Source organism: Chroicocephalus ridibundus, chromosome 14 (assembly GCF_963924245.1).
Source record: "Chroicocephalus ridibundus chromosome 14, bChrRid1.1, whole genome shotgun sequence".
In the NCBI taxonomy this organism is placed as follows: domain Eukaryota; kingdom Metazoa; phylum Chordata; class Aves; order Charadriiformes; family Laridae; genus Chroicocephalus; species Chroicocephalus ridibundus.
Window position 1 is genome coordinate 15,576,568 of NC_086297.1, and position 23,543 is coordinate 15,600,110.

At 40.2% G+C, this 23,543-nt stretch overlaps 1 protein-coding gene across 1 annotated transcript; it reads left to right on the forward strand.

The window, feature by feature from the left end:
- The first annotated feature begins 310 nt into the window (after window positions 1-310).
- LOC134523411 (germ cell-specific gene 1-like protein) lies at window positions 311-14,199 on the forward strand. The gene is made up of 5 exons (XM_063352343.1): window positions 311-620; window positions 2,192-2,239; window positions 4,569-4,721; window positions 8,936-9,047; window positions 13,944-14,199. The coding sequence occupies exons 1-5, from the start codon at window positions 311-313 to the stop codon at window positions 14,197-14,199; spliced, it is 879 nt and encodes a 292-aa protein (XP_063208413.1).
- Window positions 14,200-23,543: the final 9,344 nt, after the last annotated feature.

A 23,543-nucleotide genomic window follows, 5' to 3' on the forward strand; every position in this document is an offset into this window, starting at 1 on the left:
TGTGTTCTGTGTATCTTTGTTCCTGTGATTCATGGTGCAAACTATAATTTATTGTCCCACCTCCTCATATTTCTTGCAAAAGACGCTACTGCCAAACAACACTGTCCTATATCTCTCCTTAATCTCTCCGGCCACATGATTGCTGGTCATGCCCATATCTCTGCTGTCTGTCTTAACTACTAAGCTGGTACAATTTTCTGAGAGGAATGAAGAATGAGATGGTAAATACAGGCAGGCGTTTCACCAGGCAGATGCATACATAGCTTTGTAAAAGATTTTTCTGGAATAATTGCTAGTGTAGTCCTGGAGGATGCCAGATTCGGTCCCAGCTGCAGACAGACGGCAGAGAGCCTCAGCAGCGTTTTCTCTCAGTTTTCTCTCTTTAGCCTTCTCTATTACAGCATTCAGTAGCAGTTACTGGTGTGAAGGGACAAGAAAAGTTGCCAAACCTTTCTGTACAGGACAGAGCAAAGGGGATCACTGCATCCGCTTTAATAGCCCTGATGCCAACAACAGCAATGCTGTGCAATACATTTGGGAGACAGGAGATGACAAGTTCGTTGACCGAAAGTTTCATGCTGGGATTTGGTATTCCTGTGAAGAAATTATAAATGAAGAAGGTGAGTAACACCATGTAAATTTACTTCAGAAAGTAATCAGAGTTCTTCCTGCTTATTTGGTGTCACCTTCCTCTCTGCTGCAACATTGTGCATGCATTTTAAAGGAAAAAGTATCTTTAAAAAGTTGCTTTTCTCTCAGAAGAGACTCTTAGAGGGTACTACCTAATCGATTCCTAAAAAACTCTTAATAAATTCTGTAAAGAACTTCAGAGGGACAGGTTGTAGTATAGATGAAGATTTTTGTTTTATTCTTCTATTTCTTCTATCCAGAGCAGCAGGTTAATTTACTTTAACAGGAAAGTGCTTTATTTTTCTGATGTTTTTAGGCCTTTAGGCAAAAATGAACATACTTGCCTTAAATGATTGCTTATGGTCCCCTATGGGAACATAAAAGCATAGTATGATTTTTTTTATTATTTTAAAAATCATTTGAGCAGTTAAATCTGTGAGATCTAAGTTATTTCATGGATTTCCTCTTAAGCACAGATATTTCTACCGTCTTACTGTGATCTCACTTTTCATAGATCAAAGCAGGAGTACTTGCACCCTGCTAAAACATAATTTGGACACTTACTAGTCACAAGTGGTGGCATTTAATTGAGTTTCACTCTGTGTACGTAAGTGTCAGTAGAATTAAATTAGTTTGCCATTAAAGAAGGCTTCTAGTTAATTCTGGATCTTTGTAGAAGGGAGTTGCTTAGCTGGTTCAAGAAATAGGGCATTTATTGTAAATCCAGATCAACACTAAGTTTTTCCCCTTATTGTCCTGATCAGTTTACAAATGAAAACTAGAACAAAACTTCAGAGAAGTCAAATCATCTGTCATCTGTGCTATAAAATGCAAATATTTTTGCAGTCACCTGTCCTGAAAGTCCAGTTCTACCAGAAGGTCTTGTAAGTTATGCCATTTTTAGGGGTTAGTGTCGAAGACTGGAGCAAAACATATCTCCAAAAGATGTCTTTCAGGTGGTGATTGCTGTGGATACCGGGGCTGTTTGATTTGTGCATCTGCTATGGCGGTTCCTGTTTTCCAACTCAGTGCAGTTAGTAGCTGAAAAACTCCCCATGTATTTTCGGAGCAGAGCAGAATTAATTCCAAGAGCTTTGTTCACAGCATCTGTGTGGGGGTCAGGAGGTCATAAGGGTTTGAAAATCAAAGCTTACAGAAAGAAATTGAAATCAAGCTTAGAGGAAATTTGTGTGAGCAGCAGCCTTGTTGCTGTAAGGAGAGCAGGTCTTCCTTCACAGGGCAGATGGTATGCAGGCTGCCAGTCTTCCAAAGGAATTGATCGTTTTCCCATTCTGTCTTTCACAGCTCAATTCATAGCCTTTCTCTAAGGCTCCCAGACTCTGACTCTGCCTTGAAAAAGTCTGGAAGGATTCTCTAGCTAAGTCGCAGTAGTAGGTCGGTGTACCAGGGACTTTGTACAAACATACATCAGAAACAGTTTCTCCTGATCATTTCAGTTTGTGCTTTTATGACAGATTTTGCATTTCCTGCTTTTTATTAATCTTTTTCTTCATATCATTACAGAATACAAAATTATGTTGAATTGTTTTTTTTTTTGTAGGTGAGAAATGTAGAAGCTTCATCAGTTTGACTCCAGCTGCTGATCGAGGTAGATATGCATTTTTTTTTAATGTGAATAAAGCTTTCCTGATCGCATTAGCCAATATAAATATTCTGTATTTCGATATAAAAAATAATACTTTAATCCCACACAGGTTTTGGTCCTTTATTTAGTTTTTCAACTTCAAAATGAAGCCCACATGACTTAAAATATGAATCTATGTCTTTTGAAAACTGTCCTTTTGAATGCAAATGTTTTTTTGAATTACTTTGAATATGGGTACTGAAAGTCAAGGTTTGTAAGTTTGTGTCCCCTCTCTCCTCATACCTCCTTATTCACCATCAGGAGTTTTGTGGCTTGTACCATGTGGCCCGGAGAGGGCAGAGGGACAGGCAATGTGTGAACAAGGTCAGGCAGTATGCTGAGAAGACTCAGAAGAGACGTGTTGTAAATCAAACCAATCTGGATTGTGGTCTGAATCCCCTCCCTGTACCTTACACAGAGCTGTAAGGAGTCATTTCCATTGTCCTAAAAGCAGAGTCGCCCTCTTTCTTTCGAAGAACGGTTCGTGTTCCTATAAAATATGTCTGCAGATGCTGTTAAGAGTCCACCCATCCAATATAAACCCCATCACCGATGTGGTTAGACCAATCACTTTGCAAGTGGCTGATCCAGAAAAAAAAGTCTTCCTTCTTCCCCAGAGTTTTGAAATTGCCTGTCCATGATACTGAGACTGGAGTACTTTCCTGGATACGCAATTTCAGCTCCTTGGGGAAGAAGAAAGACTCAGTATCTGAGTCCCTCTATTGCAGTTTGTCACTGTGCACAAATAATTCAAGATTTTTATGGTATAAGAAAAAAATGAGATGTGGTTCCTAGTCACACAGACACAGACCTCAGAAGGGAGGGGTGGATTATGGGCCCTGCCCTGAGAGCTCCTCACACTTGAAACCACTGGTGGACATAGTGAAACTAACTCTGTGAACAGCATCGGCAAATGCCACAGGAGGTTGCAGGGTCAGATCAAGACACCTTGGTGAGCACCTAGGTAAGTGGTAACCACACTGAGCAGCTGTCCCTGGGTAATGAAATCCTGTGGAGAAACTGACTCCTGCCCCACACAGAAGAGCGAGTTTATGTTCTGCATGTGCGTATGACTCCCGTATGCACAAAACTCAGGACACATCAGGCTCACCCCTCCCAAATTTGGGATCATATACAGGGATTTGCAAAGCTTTTGACACTGTTTCCCACAGCATTCTCCTGGAGAAACTGGCTGCTCATGGCCTGGACAGGTGTACTCTTCGCTGGGTAAAAATCTGGCTGGACGGCCGTGCCCAGAGAGTGGTGGTAAATGGAGTTAAATCCAGCTGGTGTCCGGTCACAAGTGGTGTCGCCCAGGGCTCGGTGCTGGGGCCGGTTCTCTTTAATATCTTTATCAATGATCTGGTTGAAGGGATCGAATACACCCTCAGTAAGTTCGCAGATGACACTAAACTAGGCGGGCGTGTTGATCTGCTTGAGGGTAGGTTGGCTCTGCAGAGGGATCTGGACAGGCTGGACTGATGGGCTGAGGCCAACTGTATGAGGTTCAACAAGGCCAAGTGCTGGGTCCTCCACTTGGGTCACAACAACCCCATGCAGCGCTACAGGATTGGGGCAGAGTGGCTCGAAAGCTGCCCGGCAGAAAAGGACCTGGGGGTGTTGGTGGACAGCCGGCTGAATATGAGCCAGCAGTGTGCCCAGGTGGCCAAGAAGGCCAACAGCATCCTGGCCTGTGTCAGGAATAGTGTGGTGAGCCGGACTAGGGAAGTGATCATCCCCCTGTACTGGGCACTGCTGAGGCCCCACCTCAAGCACTGCGTTCGGTTTTGGGCCCCTCACGACAAGAAGGACATTGAGGTATTGGAGCGTGTCCAGAGAGGGGCTACAAAGCTGGTGAGGGGTCTGGAGGACAAACCTTATGAGGAACGACTGAGGGAGCTGGGGTTGTTTAGCCTGGAGGAGAGGAGGCTGAGGGGAGACCTCATCACCCTCTACAACTACCTGAAAGGAGGTTGTAGAGAGATGGGGGCTGACCTCTTCTCCCTGGTGACAAGTGATAGGACAAGAGGAAACGGGTTCAAGCTATGTCAGGGGAGGTTTAGATTGGATATTAGGAAACATTTTTTCACTGAAAGGGTTATTAAACATTGGAATAGGCTGCCCAGGGAGGTGGTGGATTCACCATCCCTGGAGGTGTTTAAAAAAAGGGTAGATGTGGTACTTAGGGACATGGTTTAGAAGTGGTTTTTGTTGGGGTAGGTTAATGGTTGGACTTGATGATCTTAAAGGACTGACTGCTTATAATACCAGTGTTGTTGATTTGCTTTTCCAGGGGTTTTATGGCTATCTATTGTAGCAGAGCTTCTGTACATCATTTTGCTTCTGACTGGAGCCATTCTTATGTCAGTAGAAATGTGCTACTACAGTTCTGTCATTGATGGGCTAAAGATCAACGCCTTTTCTGCAGTAGTCACCGTATTAGCAGGTACAGTTAAGGGTCTTGATTTATTGCATCCAGAAAATGCAACATTGATAGACTTCCACCTGAAAATTAATAACAGTGTCCAAGTTTCAAAACCATTACAATACCTATGGAGACAGTGAAAATACAAGATGCAGCAAAATTTTATGAGAAATATTATTTTCAATTAATATTATATATACAATTAATATATAATTTAAATATTATTTTCAATTAATATTATATATATAATTAATATATAATTAATATTTAAATCAATCTTAGTAGGATTATTTTTTATATCTTATATTTATAGTTTTTACTATTTTAACTTCATTATTTTCATTTTATAATTTTTAATTTCATTGTCAGGTTGGTTGTCAAAGATAAAAAAGTAACATGCTCTTCCAAATAACTTGATTTTTTTTTTATTTACAACATGTTAAGAATAAAATTAGTAATAGAGAAATTAGAATAGCACTTTTAAGAGGGAATAAAATGCAATAATTGTTAGTAGAGGATCGTTGTTAAAATTGTCTTTAATTTTCTGCACATTACTTCTTAATCCAGGGCTATTTAATCATAGGATCCTGGGCAAATTCAGTTTGGAAGAAATTTCAGAGGGCCCCTAGTCCAATCTGAGGAATCTTTTCTGAATTCAGTGTTGACTGTGTGTTGAGCAGGAGGAGGCTGGACCAGAGACTTCTGAAGCTGTCTTATAGCCTGAAGTACTCCGTGATTCTGTCTATATTATAGAATTGTTACTGAGGAATGTTGCAGTAAAACCAGCAATTGTGGATAACATGAACAATGTTTCATAGAGTTACTAATTTTAGAGCCAGAAGCAATCATACTGTTTATTTATAATAATTTCTTATGGAACACATGCCACTGTGCTTCATATGGTAGGGATTGTTTCTAGTCCGAAGTGATTTATACTTGGTGAAAGTATATCTTTTAGAATAGCATCTAATTGCATGTCAAACACCTGGCAGATGGCAAAGAATTAATCTCAAGATTGTCTATCTTTGTCAAAATTTTGGGCTTTGATCCTAATCCTAATGTTTCTTGATTTAGTGTTCATGCATTTGTGATTGTTGTGCCTTTCCTTATGAATTAAAGATTTTTTATTGCACTTTTTCCTCTTAAACATAATCACACATTTATTTTATTTGTCAATTTCATTTTTGTTTGATAAATAAATCAAGGGTATTAAATGTCTGAATGTGATAATGGGGAAGAAATAATTTTCTTCCTTTCTGCAGAAGCCTTTGCATAGTGAAGACAGCTATCATGTCTCTCCTTCATCTTATCCAAAATAAATGATGGAGAAACATGTCATATAACTTCACATGTATTTCTAAGACTTCTCATCACTCTTGGTGTTCTAGTCTTTCTCTAGCCCAGTTTTTCCTAGAGGGCAATGCTAAATATGGACACTGGGACAAACCTCCAAGGACTTTAACAAACACATTTTATATTCCAGATGGTGACTGCTGAAACACTCTAGTTTTGCTTAGTTTTGTGGAAGTCTAAAACTTCTAGGGACCCATCACTCCACTCTGAATTAAGCCCATCTCTCCTAAGCCTTTCCTGACAGATATTTGTCTAGCCCCACTTTAAAAAAGATCCCCAAGCCCAAAAGGTAACCACCACCAAGAAAATAATCAATGCTTCCCACCATCTTAGGAGATGTAATCCAATGCATACCATTCTAAAGATTCTCTTAATGTCTAATCTAAAGTCCCATCTGCTGCAATTTTGTACAGGATTTCTTTTATGATAACCATCTGCAACAGAGAGCAGATGATTCCTTCCTCTTTCCAGTTAGCTTTCACACATTTGAAGGCTGGTATCTCAGCTCCCTGTAGTCCAGAGAGCAGTCCCCAAACTTTTCTACCTATGAGCTCTGAGAACCTTCTGGAATATCTCCTTTCTTCTGAATGGACACTAAAAGGTGTCCAACTAGTTAAAAATCTCTATTACCACCAGTTCTACTGATTGCTCAAAAAAAAGCCACATTTGTCCTGTACCTTACCAAACTTCATGATCCACTGTCATGCCTATTTCCAAAGAAAGAGTACGGACCTTTATTCAACTCTTTAGACAGTTTTGCCCACTCTTAGCAACTTTTCCCTCTCCCAGTAATCATAAATATTCACTTTTATTAATATTCTTTTTTATTTTGGCATGTGCAGTATTACAGAGGCTTACACTGCAAGCAACAAACTTTTCCTGGACATTCTGTTTACTGCTGCTAGTAAAATTTCTTGAAATACTAAAAAGTCGAAGAGTATCTCTCTTAGCTGTTAAACTTATGTCTAAATCCTTTATAGATATAAACTAAATCTAGTTGCCCTAATCTGTAATGAAGCTGCAATTTCTCGTACAAACATGCTCTCAATTCTAGCAGACAAATGCAAATCAAAATTCAGCTACTGGAAACAGTAGCTGCATAATTCTAGCTATATTGAAAACACACAATTAAAAAAACCAGTTACGGTATTTAACCTCTGGAAAAAAAAACCCCACCACATTAAAGCTAGTGTTTTATTTCTCAGTTCCCTCAGTCTTTAGCTCAGACCTAATAAAATCCTAAAATGTATGTTCTAATTTGTGCAGAACATGGTGACTTAAAAGAATCACAGTATGAAGTTTTCTGACTATAGCTATGTAGGTTTATAACGTGTTATAATATATAATGCATCTCTTGACTCTACAGACATTATTACTCAATTTGTGTTTCCTCTTAAATACATGTTCATTGCTAGTTAACCACACTGCTACAAAATACACCTTCTTGATACCACTATCCTGTTGCTCTCAGTGGGCTTTAATGAAAATGAACATTGGCAAACACCCATATATGATTACGCTTGCCTTTTATATCTATATTAGCAACATTTTCACCATTTCTCAGGCACCAAACTGCCCCGATGCTACTGCCAAAATGTTGAGCCTGACTCAGAATTTAATCCTTGTACAAGAGCAAAGAGGAGAGCTCCAGCACAGGAGCTCAAATTCACACTCCAGTTTTATGCATTTCTAGGCACCCAGACTAGAGGATTCAAAAATGGCTACGACATACCATGAGAGATGGACAATTGGCCTCCATTCTCTAATAGCCACATGCATAGTCAAACAATTTTCTCCAAACAGTTTATTAAGGAATGTGCTGCCAGGGTGCCAGCTAACTACCAAAGGCTGTGTTTCACAGCATGAAGCCTCTTGGCTCTGTGCTACATAGGAGGGCTCTCCTAATAGCCTGTTGATGATGGTTCAGGCAATACCAGTATTTCAGGGAAGTCCATTTCCCAGTGATTACTGAAGCCAGGTCATTGTTAACCCTGAGGACATGTCCTAGATTGAGAGATACTGTGTGCTAGCTAGCTAGTTTTGTAAGAATTCATGAAACAGACCTACTTCAGGAACACCTGACAAATTGGGTCTTGTAAGTTTGGTGGTGGACCATCTATTCTGAGAAGCTGATGTGTTTTAGACAGTTGGGATATCAGTTGATACTGAAAGGTCATTTGTGGATTTGTAAATGAAGCTGGAAACAAAAAAAAAAAGATGTTCACAGGGAAGTTCACTACTGGAAGACAAAATGCCTAGGGAAAACAGGTACTCTTAGGATTAGGCAGCAGCCTAGTAGCACTTCTGAAAATTAGATTATTTAATATAATCCTTCTTCAAAATCTGGATTTTTAATCTGCTTTTTAATGACCATTAAGTGTTTATTCACATTTTCATTCACCTACATAACACTGATGAATCTGTCTGCATTTAAGGCATTGGGAAAGGGCATGCCTTCGAAAAATCTTTCCAATAGGTAATATTGGGAAAAGGTAACAGTGGGAAACATGTCCTGTGCAATGCAACTGCGCGGTACTTTGTTGTAATGTCTGATCCCTGCTTAGGGTTGAATTACTAAGAAGTTTTCAGAGGATGAGAGCCAGCCAACTTGTTGCCTTTTAAAATCTATGGGCTGCATGTCCCGTTGTTCCCTTAGATTCCTCTAGCATACAGAGTAGGTGTCAAGGAACTGTTTTAGTCATTGCATTGGCAAATACACAACACATAAATACACTCAGATTATGAAGTCTAGTATTTTAGTGTGATTTATATGATTCAGATAGTTCATAAAATAATCTTCAGGAGCTCAAGGGATAAATGCAAAAAGTTGACAAAGAATGTCCTCAATTTACATTTTCTAATGTTCTTATTATATTTTTTAGGTCTTCTGGGCATGGTTGCTCACATGATGTACACAACTGTATTTCAAATGACTGTAAATCTTGGTCCTGAAGACTGGAGACCTCACACATGGGATTATGGCTGGTCCTATTGGTACCTATTTGTTTATATTTGCTTCCTCTATTACATTTCCGTCACTTCACCTTATGTTCAATTAATGTATACCTAATTTATCAGGAATAGGTCTACGTTATTTCCCTCCTGGGGATGCAGTTTAGTAACCAGCTGTTTTTCTCCAAATTCAGTTTTCTTAGCATAGGATGTATAAGCTTGTGAGTTTTGCATCTGCCATCCTTTAGACAGTACAGAGACCTCCAACTGCTCTGCACCAAGCAGAGGTTCTTCTCCACACACATCAGACACAGATTTAGTACCCTCCTCTTCCGGGATAACTGCCTTGTGTAAGTTGTTTAAATCTCTGACAGCTTTAGCCATTTAGGTCAAATTTTTCCTTATCAGAGATATGTTTCATATTGTTGTATCTGGAATTTCATAAAAGATGGTTCAAATTTTTGAAAACAGACTTAGGTAAAAACACATTATTTTTGCCCTGTATATAGTTGCAACATATCCTCTAAGGAGATCTGCAAATTCATTAAAAGTGCTGTTCAGATGATTTTTTGAAAATCCATCAATTCTGATCAATACAAGCATTTGAATGTTTAAGTGCTGGAAATTGCTATTTCCCCAACTGTGAATGAGAAAACGAATAGGAACAACCGTATTAAGTTAAATCAAAAGTCAATATTTTGAGTCAGTAGAGCAGAGCTCAGACTGATTGTTTCCTCCATACGTGCTCGGACAGCCAAGATCACAGCTCATTGTCACTCATTCTTGTTGCTCTTTCTACTTTTATTGTACCATTATTGAACCAGAGCTTATAGCTGCACACAGTCTTTATCATGAAGACTCACTAGGGATTTTTGCGGTGAAATAAGGGTTTCTTTTATCTTTTGTGCTGTTACTTTTCACCTTCCTAATAACAGATCTCATTTGAACATCACCGTACATTGCTCCTTCCAGAAATCTGCATCTTTTCAGGGGTCTATTTCCCAGGCAGCAACAGTTTGAAGCTATTGTTACATGTGTATACGTGGAGATGTTTGTCCAGTGCTTTTGGAGCACTGAACAGTGGGCCGGGTCAGTACTTCCAAACTGGAGATTAGCCAGATCACGACAAATTATGTATTTTATCCTGTTTGTCCAGCAGATGAGGTGTCCCAGCACCGACATGTCACCTACTTGCTCAAAGTGGAAAGGGTGTTCCCCCTTCTGTCAAAAAGAACTGGTCTGAGAAGGCCCAATACCAAGTACCCAGACAACACCCCGGGCAATACCCAGGTTACTACTTAGTTGCTACTGTCCAAGGGCTGCTTGGATACCCTCAACAGGTATCATAGGAGCTGTGCAGCATCCTCAAATAGTGCCTTCTTTCCTCCCTTCAGACTTAAATACTTTTTGCTTCTTTGACTCTCGCTGCTTCTGTTCATTCATGTTTTTGTTCTTACAGTATTAATTTGGTTTTCCTGGTTTGGGGCTCTGGTCTCTTTTCTGGGAGGCCTCTCCATTTCTTTCATGAATGGGATTAGCCCTGTTTTACTCTAATATCAGTCAGAACAGTGAACAGTGGAAAGAGGAAGAGTTTGTTTCCTTTGTTACTTCCCCCTTCTTATGGGAGTGGAAACAGAAAACTACAGACTGGTATTGAGGACCCTGTTCCTTCCTTTCCATCCCACTGGGAGGAGAAGAAAAACACTCAAATCACTGTCACTGTTGCTGTTACTGGCACAATTCCATTGATGCCACTATTGCCACCATGGTCATGTTCAACACTGATGTCATCACTGCTGTCACTACAGCCAGCCTCCTCCTGAGCACCTGGACTTTCATCATGTGGCATGCACTCAGGAACTGAGGATTTCATGGCTGTCCTTTAATGACTCAGTGCAGCCTGGACCACTGAATGCCCAAAGAAATGCTTCTACCAACATAAGACTTTCCAAGCCATCAGTACCTGCATACAGGAAGACATTGAGGAGAATGGTGCGTGTGGTGCCTTTTTTCTAATCAATTGCATGCTCTATCTTTCTATCAAGATTCACTTCCTTCTTTCCTTTTCTCAGCATAAATGGCACCTACATCACCCTGTTTGATAGTAATCTAAAAATAAAGCAAGCCATACATACAGGTGCCTCACTCGCTCCTCCCAGCTGTCTCTGTTGGTTCCTTTCCTCTCATCTCCTTTCATATATAATAATAAAGTTGTCTCACTTCTGATAGCCTACATTTGCACCTCCCTTCCTGTTGTATGAGCCCTCATCTTTAGCCTCCCTTAGCTGCTCTCATTGAATGCATGTGAGAATCTCATCTGGTTGTAAGAGAGGAAGGATGCTGAAGCTATTTGTCTTTTACAAGAGGAAAGAGAACAGATGCCAAAAAAAGGGGCATTAATGATTATAACTGACACTCCCTTTCTAATTACCTCAGCACCCAATTGTGGCCAACAGTGTCACCAAGACCATGAAAGGGGCATGGGCAGGCAGAGGCACAGGCAAAGACTTTGTTACTTTTTCATTGGAACTTACAATCATCTCCTTAGTAGCCAAAGAAAACAAAGAATTGGACTCACAGCAGTGGCTTTTCATCACAATCACCAGACCTAGTAGAGCAGCTATTCCTGCAAGAACTTCTGAGCCTCTATCACGCATCTTCTACCTACCAAAGTTCCCCTACTTCCTCACATCCAGCTGCTGTGAATAGGGTTTTTTTCCACCCAGCCCAGGAAGCGTGAACACCTTTCTTCTTCCTTTGCAGTGCTGTAATTGCTAATGATGGGTAGACTCACTCTGTGGTATCCCTGAACATCTCTTCAATAAATCCCTCCATATTTCTCTTTTCTCATCTTCAGCAGCTTTCCTGGAGGTTGAAAGATATTTCTGTCATTGGTCATTCTCTCACTCTCCCTGTGTTTCTCAGATTGAAGCATCTTCACATCAAGAGACAGCACTTTCTCTCTAAAGACGTGCCCTGTACTAAATTCCCATAACACACCTCATATGGGATACTCCATGCAGTAAAAGGAAAACCCATATTCCAGCCGAGCTTCTATTGGCATTTCCCTTAGGCAGATGAATGACTGATGGCTTTAGTTTGCTTCCCTGTTGAGTTGACCTCTTTGATTTCCCTCTTGTCTTTTGTCTCTGGGCAGAATTCAAATTTAATGGTCTCCTTCTTGAAGCTGAATTTCCATGGCAGTCTAACTGCCCTTTACTCTCTGGCTCTCTCGGTGACACGACTTTGCTCACTTCCTTCATCAGTTCTCTCTACTCAGGTGGGTGACTCCTCATTTTTTCCAAATTTTTTATGGAAAAGCAAAATTTCTGTCAAAAACTTTGAAGAATCACACTGACATCCTTCTTGTACTGTCAAAGGAAAACATTTATTTCTGTCCTTTGTTTTTTCTCTTTTAAGACGTTATTGGTCCACAAGAGAATCTGCTCAAAAGAGATTAATTTCTTTCAGTCTTTGCTAAGAGGCCTTTATAGAAACTTTCTTGAAATCAGTTTCTTTCTCTTACATTATTGAGTCCGTCAAACAGGCTTCAACAGATGGATTAGAAAAAGCATCCTCAGCAAAAGCTGTGCTTCATAATATCAGTTCTATCAATTCATCTACTAATGCTACCAATTCATCTACTAATGCTACTGTGCTTCAGTTATTCAGCCAAAAATGCCTACTATGTGAGTCAGGACTACTGCAGACCTGACACCACTTCTCTACCTTGGTTGGCTTAATCCATAGGTTATATACCACCATAGGTAGGCCTGCTGTCCCATTCTTGCTCCATTCACATGGGGAGGTAAATCTGTCTGCTTCTGGTGATTTTCCCCTATTCTTGCTATCTCTTTGTTATAAGAGCTCTTCTGCATCTCCCCACATTTGAGAGTTAGTCAGGGTGTAGTTTGACTGACTTTGGGAGCAAAGATAGCTTAAGCTACTCCTCTTCTTCCTGCTTCTAGGAAGTTCTCAATATATCAAGAATACCCTCAAATTCTGTCAACACATCTCGTTGTCTGATCACCCTGGAAACCAATCCTGGCTAAAAATATTGCTAAACAAAAACCAAACCAAAAAGGAGTTATTTAAAAACCTAAATGAGTTTGTTGAAGTACAGCAAAGACGCGGGAACAAACAGCTCTGAGGGAGTGGAGAGATAAGCAGGAGATTCTTAAACTGATTTCTCCACCAAAGTACATGTTTTGTTAGATAATCATGACTTTGCCACATTAAGAAAGGCTCTGATGAGTAAGGTCTCCACTGTGAATGCCAATTCATTCCACTGTGGCCATATTTTTACATGCTACTTTTACATTGCCCACTCAGTAGTCTGGAAGAGTCACACATTTTTAGTAAATTGTACCTCAACATAATTTTTTAGTTCTGTCTTCTTATGTTTATACTTTTAACGTTTCAGGGTTCATATTCTTTTCTCTCTGTTTAGTCATGACCTGTATTTTCTCAGGAATGCATTTCAGTGCTCTAAGCCTGCTTTAGTCAGCTATTTAATTGTGCCTTCTCTTTTATTTTTAACCCTTTTTAGATAGCTGGCATACATTTTTCTCAGTGTCACCTGTGAGACCTGTAGTCTCAATAACTGCAACTTTTATTTTTTATGCATCTTCATTTTTTTATAGTTTCTCTTTCTGATATTAAGCTTTAAGTAGTAGCATAAACAGAGGAATTGGAGGTAGGGTTTCATTAAACAGGAATTTTAAATGTGAATGTTATAACCAATATGTAGAGGTCAACTACGTAAGTCAGGTATGTGGATGGTCATTAACCAAAAATCTTTCTTCCTCCCCCACCATGCTCCTATTTCCCTAATATACACCAATGCGATTACATGTATGTAGTATTTTCAAAAATAAAATTGAAGGACTTGGATATGAGAATGTTCTTCTAATTTCTGATAAACCTTTTTGTTTATAGCCTCGCATGGGCCTCCTTCGCTTGCTGTATGGCTGCATCTGTCACCACTGTTAACAAATATACAAAAACTATTTTGGAATTCAAGCACAAAAGAAAAATGCTGGAAAGGAGTTTAAAGATTAAATACAAGTTTCCTGCTCATACAGCTCCAGAGAAAGCTTGCAATGTGTATGTGAACTCTTTTCACAACTGTACAGAGGATCCTGTACACCCAATAAAAGGCTTGTGTCACCTGGCTACTATTTCAGTTCTGTAAATCTGAACTGTATCTCAAAGCATCCTGTAAATCATAATGATAGATCAAAATGAAGCAGTATTAATTAATAAAAATGTATATTTGTGTAGCATTACTTAATTTTCTTAATAAAGAAATGATATTTCCATGGATGTTTCAAGGAGGTCTTAGTATTGGAAAAGTAGATCTGGGTGTCTCAGTTCAGAAAAAGACAGTGACACAGGCCCTCCACTGCTCTGATTTTTAAGCAGTCTGTAATGCTAATATAAAGCATGTGAGTTTGTTAGAATTTCAGATCATTATGGATTTCCACCCTAATTCTTTATTGAGAAGACTAAAAAATCCCATCCCAAAACCAAAACCCAAAAAGAGCAGAGCAGCAAATAAGGCATCCCATACATGGTGCGTGGCTTGAATGATTTGTTTGCTAGTAAAGGTATAATCTCTCCAAGAAAATGTGTGTACTACAGGTTATTATTCAAGAGTTTCACCATATGCATAGTGGTAAGATTTCCTGTGAAAGAAAGGCTAATAGAGGGAAGAGACTTTCAATGTAAATACTGCTCATTTAAAAATGGCTAGGAAGGCAAACAGAAATCTGGAATCACGTCTACATGGTTATAGACAGCACACAACTCACCTATGAAATTCTGTATGTATCATTCTGACAGCAGTGTCATAAAGAATCAAAATTTAATTTGTGATTGTTATACAGGAAGAATAATCTACAATAATGTTAAAGATTGGAAAGCAGAAATCATTATGATCTTCATAGATCAGGAATATGCAGCTGCTCCACTCTGAGGATCAACGTGGAACTTCCCCATGGAACTGAGCCATGTGTGCCGACTCTGTTGGACACCAGTTTTTCTTCATTGTTTTATGACTCCTCCCGCTAATGAGCCCACTAGGAAACATACTTGTGAACGCTGGGTGGCAGAGGCCTTACACAGTATACCGAGCAGCTCTGGACTTTAGAAAAATCACAACACTTTTTTTCAAGCAAAACAATCCTAACATAAATATAGGCTGAACTTGTTATGCCAGCAGGATCCATAGTAGATCAGTTTATGACTAGTGATAAGGTGGAGCTGATAATAGAGTAGCACAACTGAAAACAATACACTCAGAAGGAAACCATGGGCCATTAGTGGCAAGAGAGGGAAACTGAGAGACAATAAGGTGAGATAGCAAAGCAACATATAAGCTGATCTCCTCAGAAAAGAGGTGGTGAGTGGTGGAAAGCCCACCAAGGGGTGGCAGGCACCTGTGCCCAGCCTCCACCTGCTAGGTAACTAGTCCTTGGGAGTTCCATTAGCTCAGGACAGGCAGTTTGTGGTCAGAATGCAGGCAGGGGCCTCAGACGCTACTTGGACTGTTGCTGGCCGTTGGTACTTGCAATTTGTGCAACAGTTCTGGGCTCTGCTTCTAGTTCTTCTTGGAGCAAGTTCAAGGCTCCTCAGATCCAGGTTGCAGGTGGGAAAAGCTGACTGCCAGTCAGGGACTTTCAAGCACTTGCGCAACGAGTGCTAGAGAGAGAGCTATATGAGCACTGGCCTGCAAGCCTAGGGCCCAGAGCAAAGCAGCAGAAACTCTGCTGAAGGTGGTGTGTGAGCACTTAGCATTGGTGGTGACATGTCAGTGGGCATTGGCCCTGCCACCACCTGGAGCAGCTGTCACAGGCACAGCAGAGGTCTTGGCCCATGCTGGGCTCCCAAGGAAGGATACAACTCTCTGGGTCTGGGGCTACAGGTAGTGCCTGGGCCCACTTGCTGAAGCGGGAGCAGGTGAAGGCAGCATCCTTACCTGTAGAAGGTGTGTTGTGACTGAGAAGCTCTATTGGAGTTTAGGAGCTGTGGTAGGAGGTGAGAAGGCTGCATAGCACAAGGGATGACGAAAAAGAGATTGACAAGATCTTCACAGAGGCACTGCAAAGATGAGAGCCTGAACCCCTGTAATGCACAGAAAGAAGAGCAGCCAGAGACTGTGCTCACTGGAGACTCACAGGTCCAGGAACATTGGATGTTGTGGCTTCCAGCAAGAGGAGGACAACTCTTTCTCCACTGCCAGATCCAACACTGCAGAATATTTTTGGTCTCTGGCAGCAGGCAAGAGCCAGCAAGCTCTGGCTGGGGAGCGTTCAGAGCCAGCTGAGCCTGAAGCATGAGCAGAATCAGGGGAGCACAGCAAGTGACAGTAGTGGGAGGCTATGTCCTGCAGGGTCTGGATGCCACTATCTGGTGACCTGACTTGCTATCCAGGAAGGTTTGATGTTTGTTGTGGGCTTAGATCTGAGGTGTTTCAGGGAGACTGCTGAAGCCTGTCCAGCCCTCAGACTGTGATTCCATGTTGATTGTCAATGTACACACCAAGGATACTATCCAGAAGACTCGGAGTATGTCAAGAGTGACTGTATGACTCTGGGGGGCGGGGGGAAGGTGTGTTCATGAGGGCCCAGGTGGTGTTCTCATTAATCCTGCAAGAACAAGGCTTGGGAGTAGGGCATGGATCCTGTGGGTCAACTGTGCACAGCTGGTCGTGGTCACAGGGCTTGGACAACCATAGGTCTCTCTCAGAGGATCAGGAACTGCTGGGAAGAAACAGGGTCTACTTGGCAAAGCTGGACAAAAGCACCTTCGTGGCCAACCTGTCAAGAAATACTTTAAACTAAGAATAATGGAGGAGTGACATTTTTGTCGTGAGGTAGAAGTCAACAGTGATGCAAAGCAAAAGGAGCAAGGTGACAGGAAAAAATGAGACCTCAGGAATGATAAAACAAGGTCAAGAAAAACCCACATAAAGTGTCTGTACACAAACAGACAGCCTAGGAAAAAAGTGTGAGGAACTAGATCTCAGCATGCAGTCGATGATCTGCAATATCATTGGAATAAGAGATGTGGTTGCACAATTGGGCTGCTGTGATTGCTGAATATTAACTCTGTGGAGAAGGACTTGGGGATCTTCTTGAACTCAGACCACAGCAAGCTGAAAATGTGTCTGACTGAAAGAAAGCCAACAGCATCTTAGGCTGTATTAACAGAACATACCCAGTAGATCCAGGGACGTGATTATTCCTCGCTGCTTAGCACGCATTAGATGACACATACTGTGTCCGGTTTTGGGCTCCACAACACAGGAAACAGAGGAACAAAGTGGATTAACTTCAGCAGACAGCCACTAAGATAGAGAGGGGGCTGGAGCACATGTGATATTAGAAAAGGTTGAGGCTTTTTCTGCCTGCAGAGGAGACTTCAGAGGGACCTAAAGACCCTCGATATCTACAATGTCTAGCAGTCTTCCAGTTTCTACAAGAACTTTATTTATTACATGAAGCCAGACTTTTCACGTGTGGATGGCAGGAAAATAAGAGGCACTGGGCACAGGTTCAGATAAGAAAGGCTTGTACTGGATATGAGAAACTTTCCCATCACGAGGACTGTCAAGCAGTGAAACAGGCTGCCCAGAAGAGGCTGTACAGTCTTCCTGCTTGGAGGTTTTCAAGACCTGACTAGGTAAAGACCTGAACAACCTGGTCTTACCTCATAGCTGATAGGAGAATGGACCTCCTGAGGTACCTTCCCACTTGAGTTATCCTACAATCCTTCCCGTGCTGCCTCCTGAAAATTGAATCTCATATTTTGAAATATTTTTTTTCTGTTCTTTTTAGTACTGTTTGTTTCTTTCTGTATACTTCAAAGACTAAATGAGCCTTTATTTTCAAAGTTCAAGTTTTGATGGTCTACCTAGTAGCAGAAATTCCTTCTCGTCATCCTATATTTTCCTACAATCAGCTGTTCAATCCTGTCCTATAACAGCATCTGACTGTGTACAATTTAAAATTAGCATCAGAATTTCTTCATGCTTTGCATGTCCTGTGAAGATAAGATGTTATATGCAGTCCACTAGCTTTATAATTGATTAATTTATGGTCGTTGTGCACCATCACTTCATTCATATGAACTTTAGAAAGAGCAATTAACATAGTATTCTTCTTACTAATTTAGCATTTAGCCTATTCCCAGCTTCTAAACACTCATGAACAATTTACAAACAAACAAAAAACCAAACAAATGTAAAGTGGCATCTTTGAATAGTGACTGGGGTAGACTGTGTCCTTCCAGCAGACACCTTATTGCACAGAGCACTGTGGGACTCGCCAAAGGATGTCAGTCAGGTATTTATACCCAAAGTCATCTGGTATCTTCAGCAGGGTTTGTTTGATTATATGTTTTAGTCTGCCTAACTTGTCTGCGGTTTCATTAATTTTCAACATTTTCAGCATTTTGTATTTATCCAAATTTTTCCAACCAATGGGAAAACTGACAAAATCACATTCTCTGTCTGGGGGAATATCTAAATTATCTTGGCTGGAGACCAAATGTAAGACTAACATATACCTATAGTCTCACACAGAATTATAGAATAATTTAAGTTAGAATGTGCCTCTGGAGATTTCTGGTCTAACCTCCCCTCTCAAAGCCAGACCAATTAGATGAAGTTGCTTGGAGCCTTAAGGAGTTGGATTTTGATCATATTCAAGAAGTGAGATTTCCTGACCTCATTGGCAACCTGTCCCAATGCTTGATTACTGTAATTGTTGGGGGGGGGGGAAGAGTTCTTAATATCCAATCAAAATTTCATGTGTTCTGATTTGCGTCCATTACCTTTTTTTCTTCCACTGCGCACTCATAAGAAGAGTCTGGCTCCATCTTCTCTACACCACCCCGCAAGGTAGCTGTAGATAGCAAAAAGATTTCCCCTTTCATCTTTAGAAAAGTATATGTCTTTATTCATTATAGCATACACAGTATTCTGACACTGCCACCCTCAGTTCTGCAGTTGAAAAAAGCAGTTGCTGGAGAGTTTGGTGTCCACTCTGGTAGAAGTAGTCTCAGTCCCTTGACCAGAACACAAAATCTTGATTCCTTCTACTTGTTTCACATATTTCTTTGTGACAGAGATGTTTCTAACATCTTCACTGATAAAAAAAATATTTCTGATTCCATCTGACTTTCTGCTTTGCTTCCTTTATAGTAACTGTAGTCTCTTTGCAATAGATTTTTGCCTATCTCATGTTGTTCACGGGTGTCACTGATGAATTTCCACCTCATCCGGGAACATACTTGGTTGGCGCCTACAAGATTTTGAAAAGATCTAATTCAAGTGCCTCAGTTTTTTTCTTAGCCTGCAGTTTATAAATGCAGACTGGTAGTCTCTACCATATGCCCTTTCCTCAGGATTGTTTCTCACACTTGTTTGCACTTGTATAAAGTGGTGTAGCAGACAAGAGCTTTTAAATAATTGTGCAATAGGGCTCCCATCCTGATCAATTCTTAAATCTCAAGTGGTCTGCTTTTCTAACAAGCTCTAACCATTCAAGAAATTATGTCTTCTGCTGGATGTCTAATAAACAAATTCAGCTGATGAAGTGCAAAACTTCTCACCATTTGCAACCCATGATTTCATATTCTGTCCCTTATTTTAATTTTTAACTCCCAGTTTGTAGACATCAATAATTCTGGGGTAAGTCCTGGAACCACATTATTTGAAAGCCGGGGGGAAAAAAAAAAAACAACAAAAACCTCATCAAATAATGTGTCATTTTTATTCCAGTTCATTTGACCCAATCTATCTTGATGAATGTGCCATCTCAGTAAACTTCAGATGCCTGTGGCACAGATATACAGGTCTACAGTTGTGCTGGTTGCCTGGAGTCCAGTGAAATGAGAGAAATGAGCTCTTCTAGGATACAATTCATGTTATCCTAAACTAGTCAGATAAATCACAAGTTATAGGCACCTGTTTCTTTCCACTGCTTAAGAAGGGGATCTGGAAGGTTAGCTTTGGGTAAGCTATATCTAGGAGACATGTCTAAAATTAGACAAGAGTGTCCTCACTTCTCAGACTTCCCAGTCGTAGCATTTTTTTAAATTCTTCCTTACTTCAAGGACCCTTGCGTCCAGCAATGTCAATTTTCTTGGCCAACACCAAGAAATAGTTGATTTCAGCACAAAAAATGCAGCTCACATCAAAAGAAAAATATGTGCCCTTTAGACATGTGAGAAGCTTAAAAAAATTAAAGGAGCTGTAGATTAATATCTTTCTCCTTTGACTTCTACAACTAAATCTGCAGGCCTAGTTTTGTCCTCATTTATAAAAGTTAGCATTATTAAGGAATCTACATAGATTAAAATGTGGCTGAGTGAGGCTCACAGAAAAAATCTCTTAATGAACTCATCTCGTATTATTTCTTATTATCATAATATTTTTTATATGCAACATATATCTACAGGTATTTAGACAGTGAGGCAAAGATGGACAAATGAAAGAGAAAACTTCAGATTAAATAATAGATTTCCCTGGAGGAAAGATATTACTTCAGAAATACCAGTGGAGAAACCTCATTCTCAATATGAGAAAAAAACACAGAATTATAGAAAAGTGTGACCCATTTAAAAGGTCACCTAATCCTTCTTTTCTTTTGGGCAGGATAAACTAAAGCTACATTGCTTTTTTACAGATGTTTATAAATCTCTTCTCTAAAGCTTCCAAAGACAGGCATTCTAAAATTTCTGTGGCAATTTATCCTTTGTACTTAACTATTCTTAACAGAAAATTCTTTCCCTGTAAATCCCCTTTGCAGTATTTTTAGCACATTGTCCTACTACAGCAGAAATGGAGAACAGTTTAGTTCTATCCTCTTGGCAGTACATTTTAGGTATTTGAAAATTGTTTAAGTATAACTTTCTTCTAGATTAAAATACATCCATTCTTTAAAAATTTCTTGAGAGACTGCAGGTGCTATTTTACCTTTGTCACTCTCACTGCTTTTCACTGTGGTTTCTTAAACTGTTCCACATTTTAAAAGTAATATGTTCAAAACCAATGAAGAATTTCTCCTGATATCTAGAAAGTGCAAAATGGAGCAGAAGGATTATTCAGCTTATTTGAGCATGCAATCCACTTGTTTTTACAACAAAGCAAGACAATGTTGATTGATGTTTAGCTGTGACTTCCTATGCTTCTCTGGTCTTTTTCTGATTAAATTACCCAGTTATTCCTCATCTTGTTTTTGTGGAGCTGCAAAGGAATGGTCTGTTGCTGAGGTACAGACAAAAGTACAGCTGAGAACACTGCGAAAGCCCATTTGTTTGAGGGAGTTCTGATGAGGCGCAAGAAGATTTTGAACAAAGTGGATGTTTGACTTTGCAGTTAAGGTATAGCCATTCAAATAGCAATAAAAGCCCAAAGCTACAACAGAAAATAGGTGGAGATCCAGAAGGTACTGCAGGAACTGGCTACTTCTCACTAGTTGAGAACTACTTCCCTGAGTGAGGTAGATGCATGCATGTTTCTTGAAGCCAAACCAATGGAGTTGGAAAAGGTTAATGCCCATGCAAGTTGATAACCATGTTTTTCTTTGCACTGAGAATTCTTTTCATATTTGGTGATTCTTACTGATAGAAAGAGGTAAATAAGTGCAGCTGGTGTTGACAGTTGTATAAGCAATGGGACTTGTAGCAGCAAGAGGAGTTTGGTTGCACACTTTGTGAGTAGGTATGTCCTTTGTAGGTATCCTGCAAACAAGGCATTTTGATGGTGTCTGCAAAAAAGCAGGTGGTCATCATCTCTATGAGTACTGATGTCACAAGAAAGGCCAGGGAAGGGCTTGGGAGACAGGATTTAAGCTCTTAGATGTAAAACTGAAGATCAGGACACCCTTGCATTAGTTTTTTTATATTCTGGTTCAACTCACTGGATGAGACAAAAAGGGGGTAAGTCCTCAGCATGAACTGGGAAAACATGATAGGGAAAAGAATCCTAGAATGACTAGGAGTGAGAGAATTTGGGGAATATATGGAATTTAAACAATTGACATGAGTAATGGCCACAGTCGTGATGGACATGATGATTAGTTACCACATGTAGTAGAGAGGAAAAGGGAACTCAATGCTCAGTAGCGGTCAGAAAAATATCTCAAACCCAGTAATTTGCATAAGACACACAAAAGAAGAAAAGTGAAAAACCCAGGAAGCATCTATATGGCTGTCTGTGAATCCAGATTGTTTATCTATCTTGAGTGCTGCATGCAGCTGTGGCCTGTCCATTGTACAAAAAAAATATAAAAAAATAAGTAAATCAAGAAAAGATATAAAGAACAAGAAGAATAATCCGGACTTCTCACAAAGAGGGAGTGAACAGATATCAGGGTTCTCCAACTTGGAAAACAGATAACTGCATGGAAAGTGTGATGGGCAGGGATGACTGTGAGTGAATGAATTGAGTACTATTATTTTTTGTCTCTCACAGTAAAAGAAGTAAAACATAAGAGAGAATACTATCTGAAAGGAGGTTTAAGCGTAAGGAAGTCTTTCTTTATACATGATTAGTTCCTTTCCCCAGGGATGGAATGTTTCAAATAAAAATTTGCAAAATTTGTGTGAAAAATTGATAGTTTAAGAAGAACGCAGAGAGAGATTCTGTTTCAAACTGTGTAGCATATTACCAGAACCTGGAAGACTATAATACAAGGAGTCTCTCTGTATTATTGTCTCATTCTTATAAGCCACCTTTTAAGCGTGTACACCAGGGTCCTGTTGCGGATGAGATACTGAACTAGATAAGCCATTATTTGGTCTCACCATTTGCATATGGATCTGGACAGGCTTGAGAGGTGGGCCCATGCCATAGTTTTTTCACTATGAAGGTGGTGAGGCACTGGAAGAGGTTGCCCAGGGTACTTGTGGATGCCCCATCCCTGCAAGTGTTCAAGGCCAGGCTGGATGGGACTTTGAGCAGCCTGGTCTAGTTGGAGGTGTCCCTGCCCAGGGCAGGGGGGGCGGAACTAAATGATCTTCAAGATCCCTTCCAACCTAAATCATTTTATGATTCTATGATATCCTACAAGTAATTCCAAAAAGCACTTCTGAGGAACACTCTGATCCAGCCTCTAATCCCATATTTAGTCCTCTGTTTCTCACATCTCCCTTCTTCCCCATCCCTTTGTTCCTATAAATTCCCATCAGTCCTAGCACAGACAGGCTATTCTGATAAGTTGCTGCAGGTCCCCAAACTTTAATCTACCTATTTAGATTGGGAATCACTCTCTTGTAACAGTGATAGAGTTCCTGGTAGAGGTTTTTTCCATATTGTTGTAACACAAATAATGACATCTTGTCATATTCAGTAAATCATAGAATCATAGAATGCGTTGGGTTGGAAGAGACCTTGAAAGGTCATCCAGTCCAACCGCTCTGCAGCAAGCAGAGAAATCCAAAAGAGCAGAAGTCCCACCCACAGACAAATGTGTGTCAATGGTAGCAAATCACTAAGTGTGACATTGGCTGATTCATGTTTATCAAAGC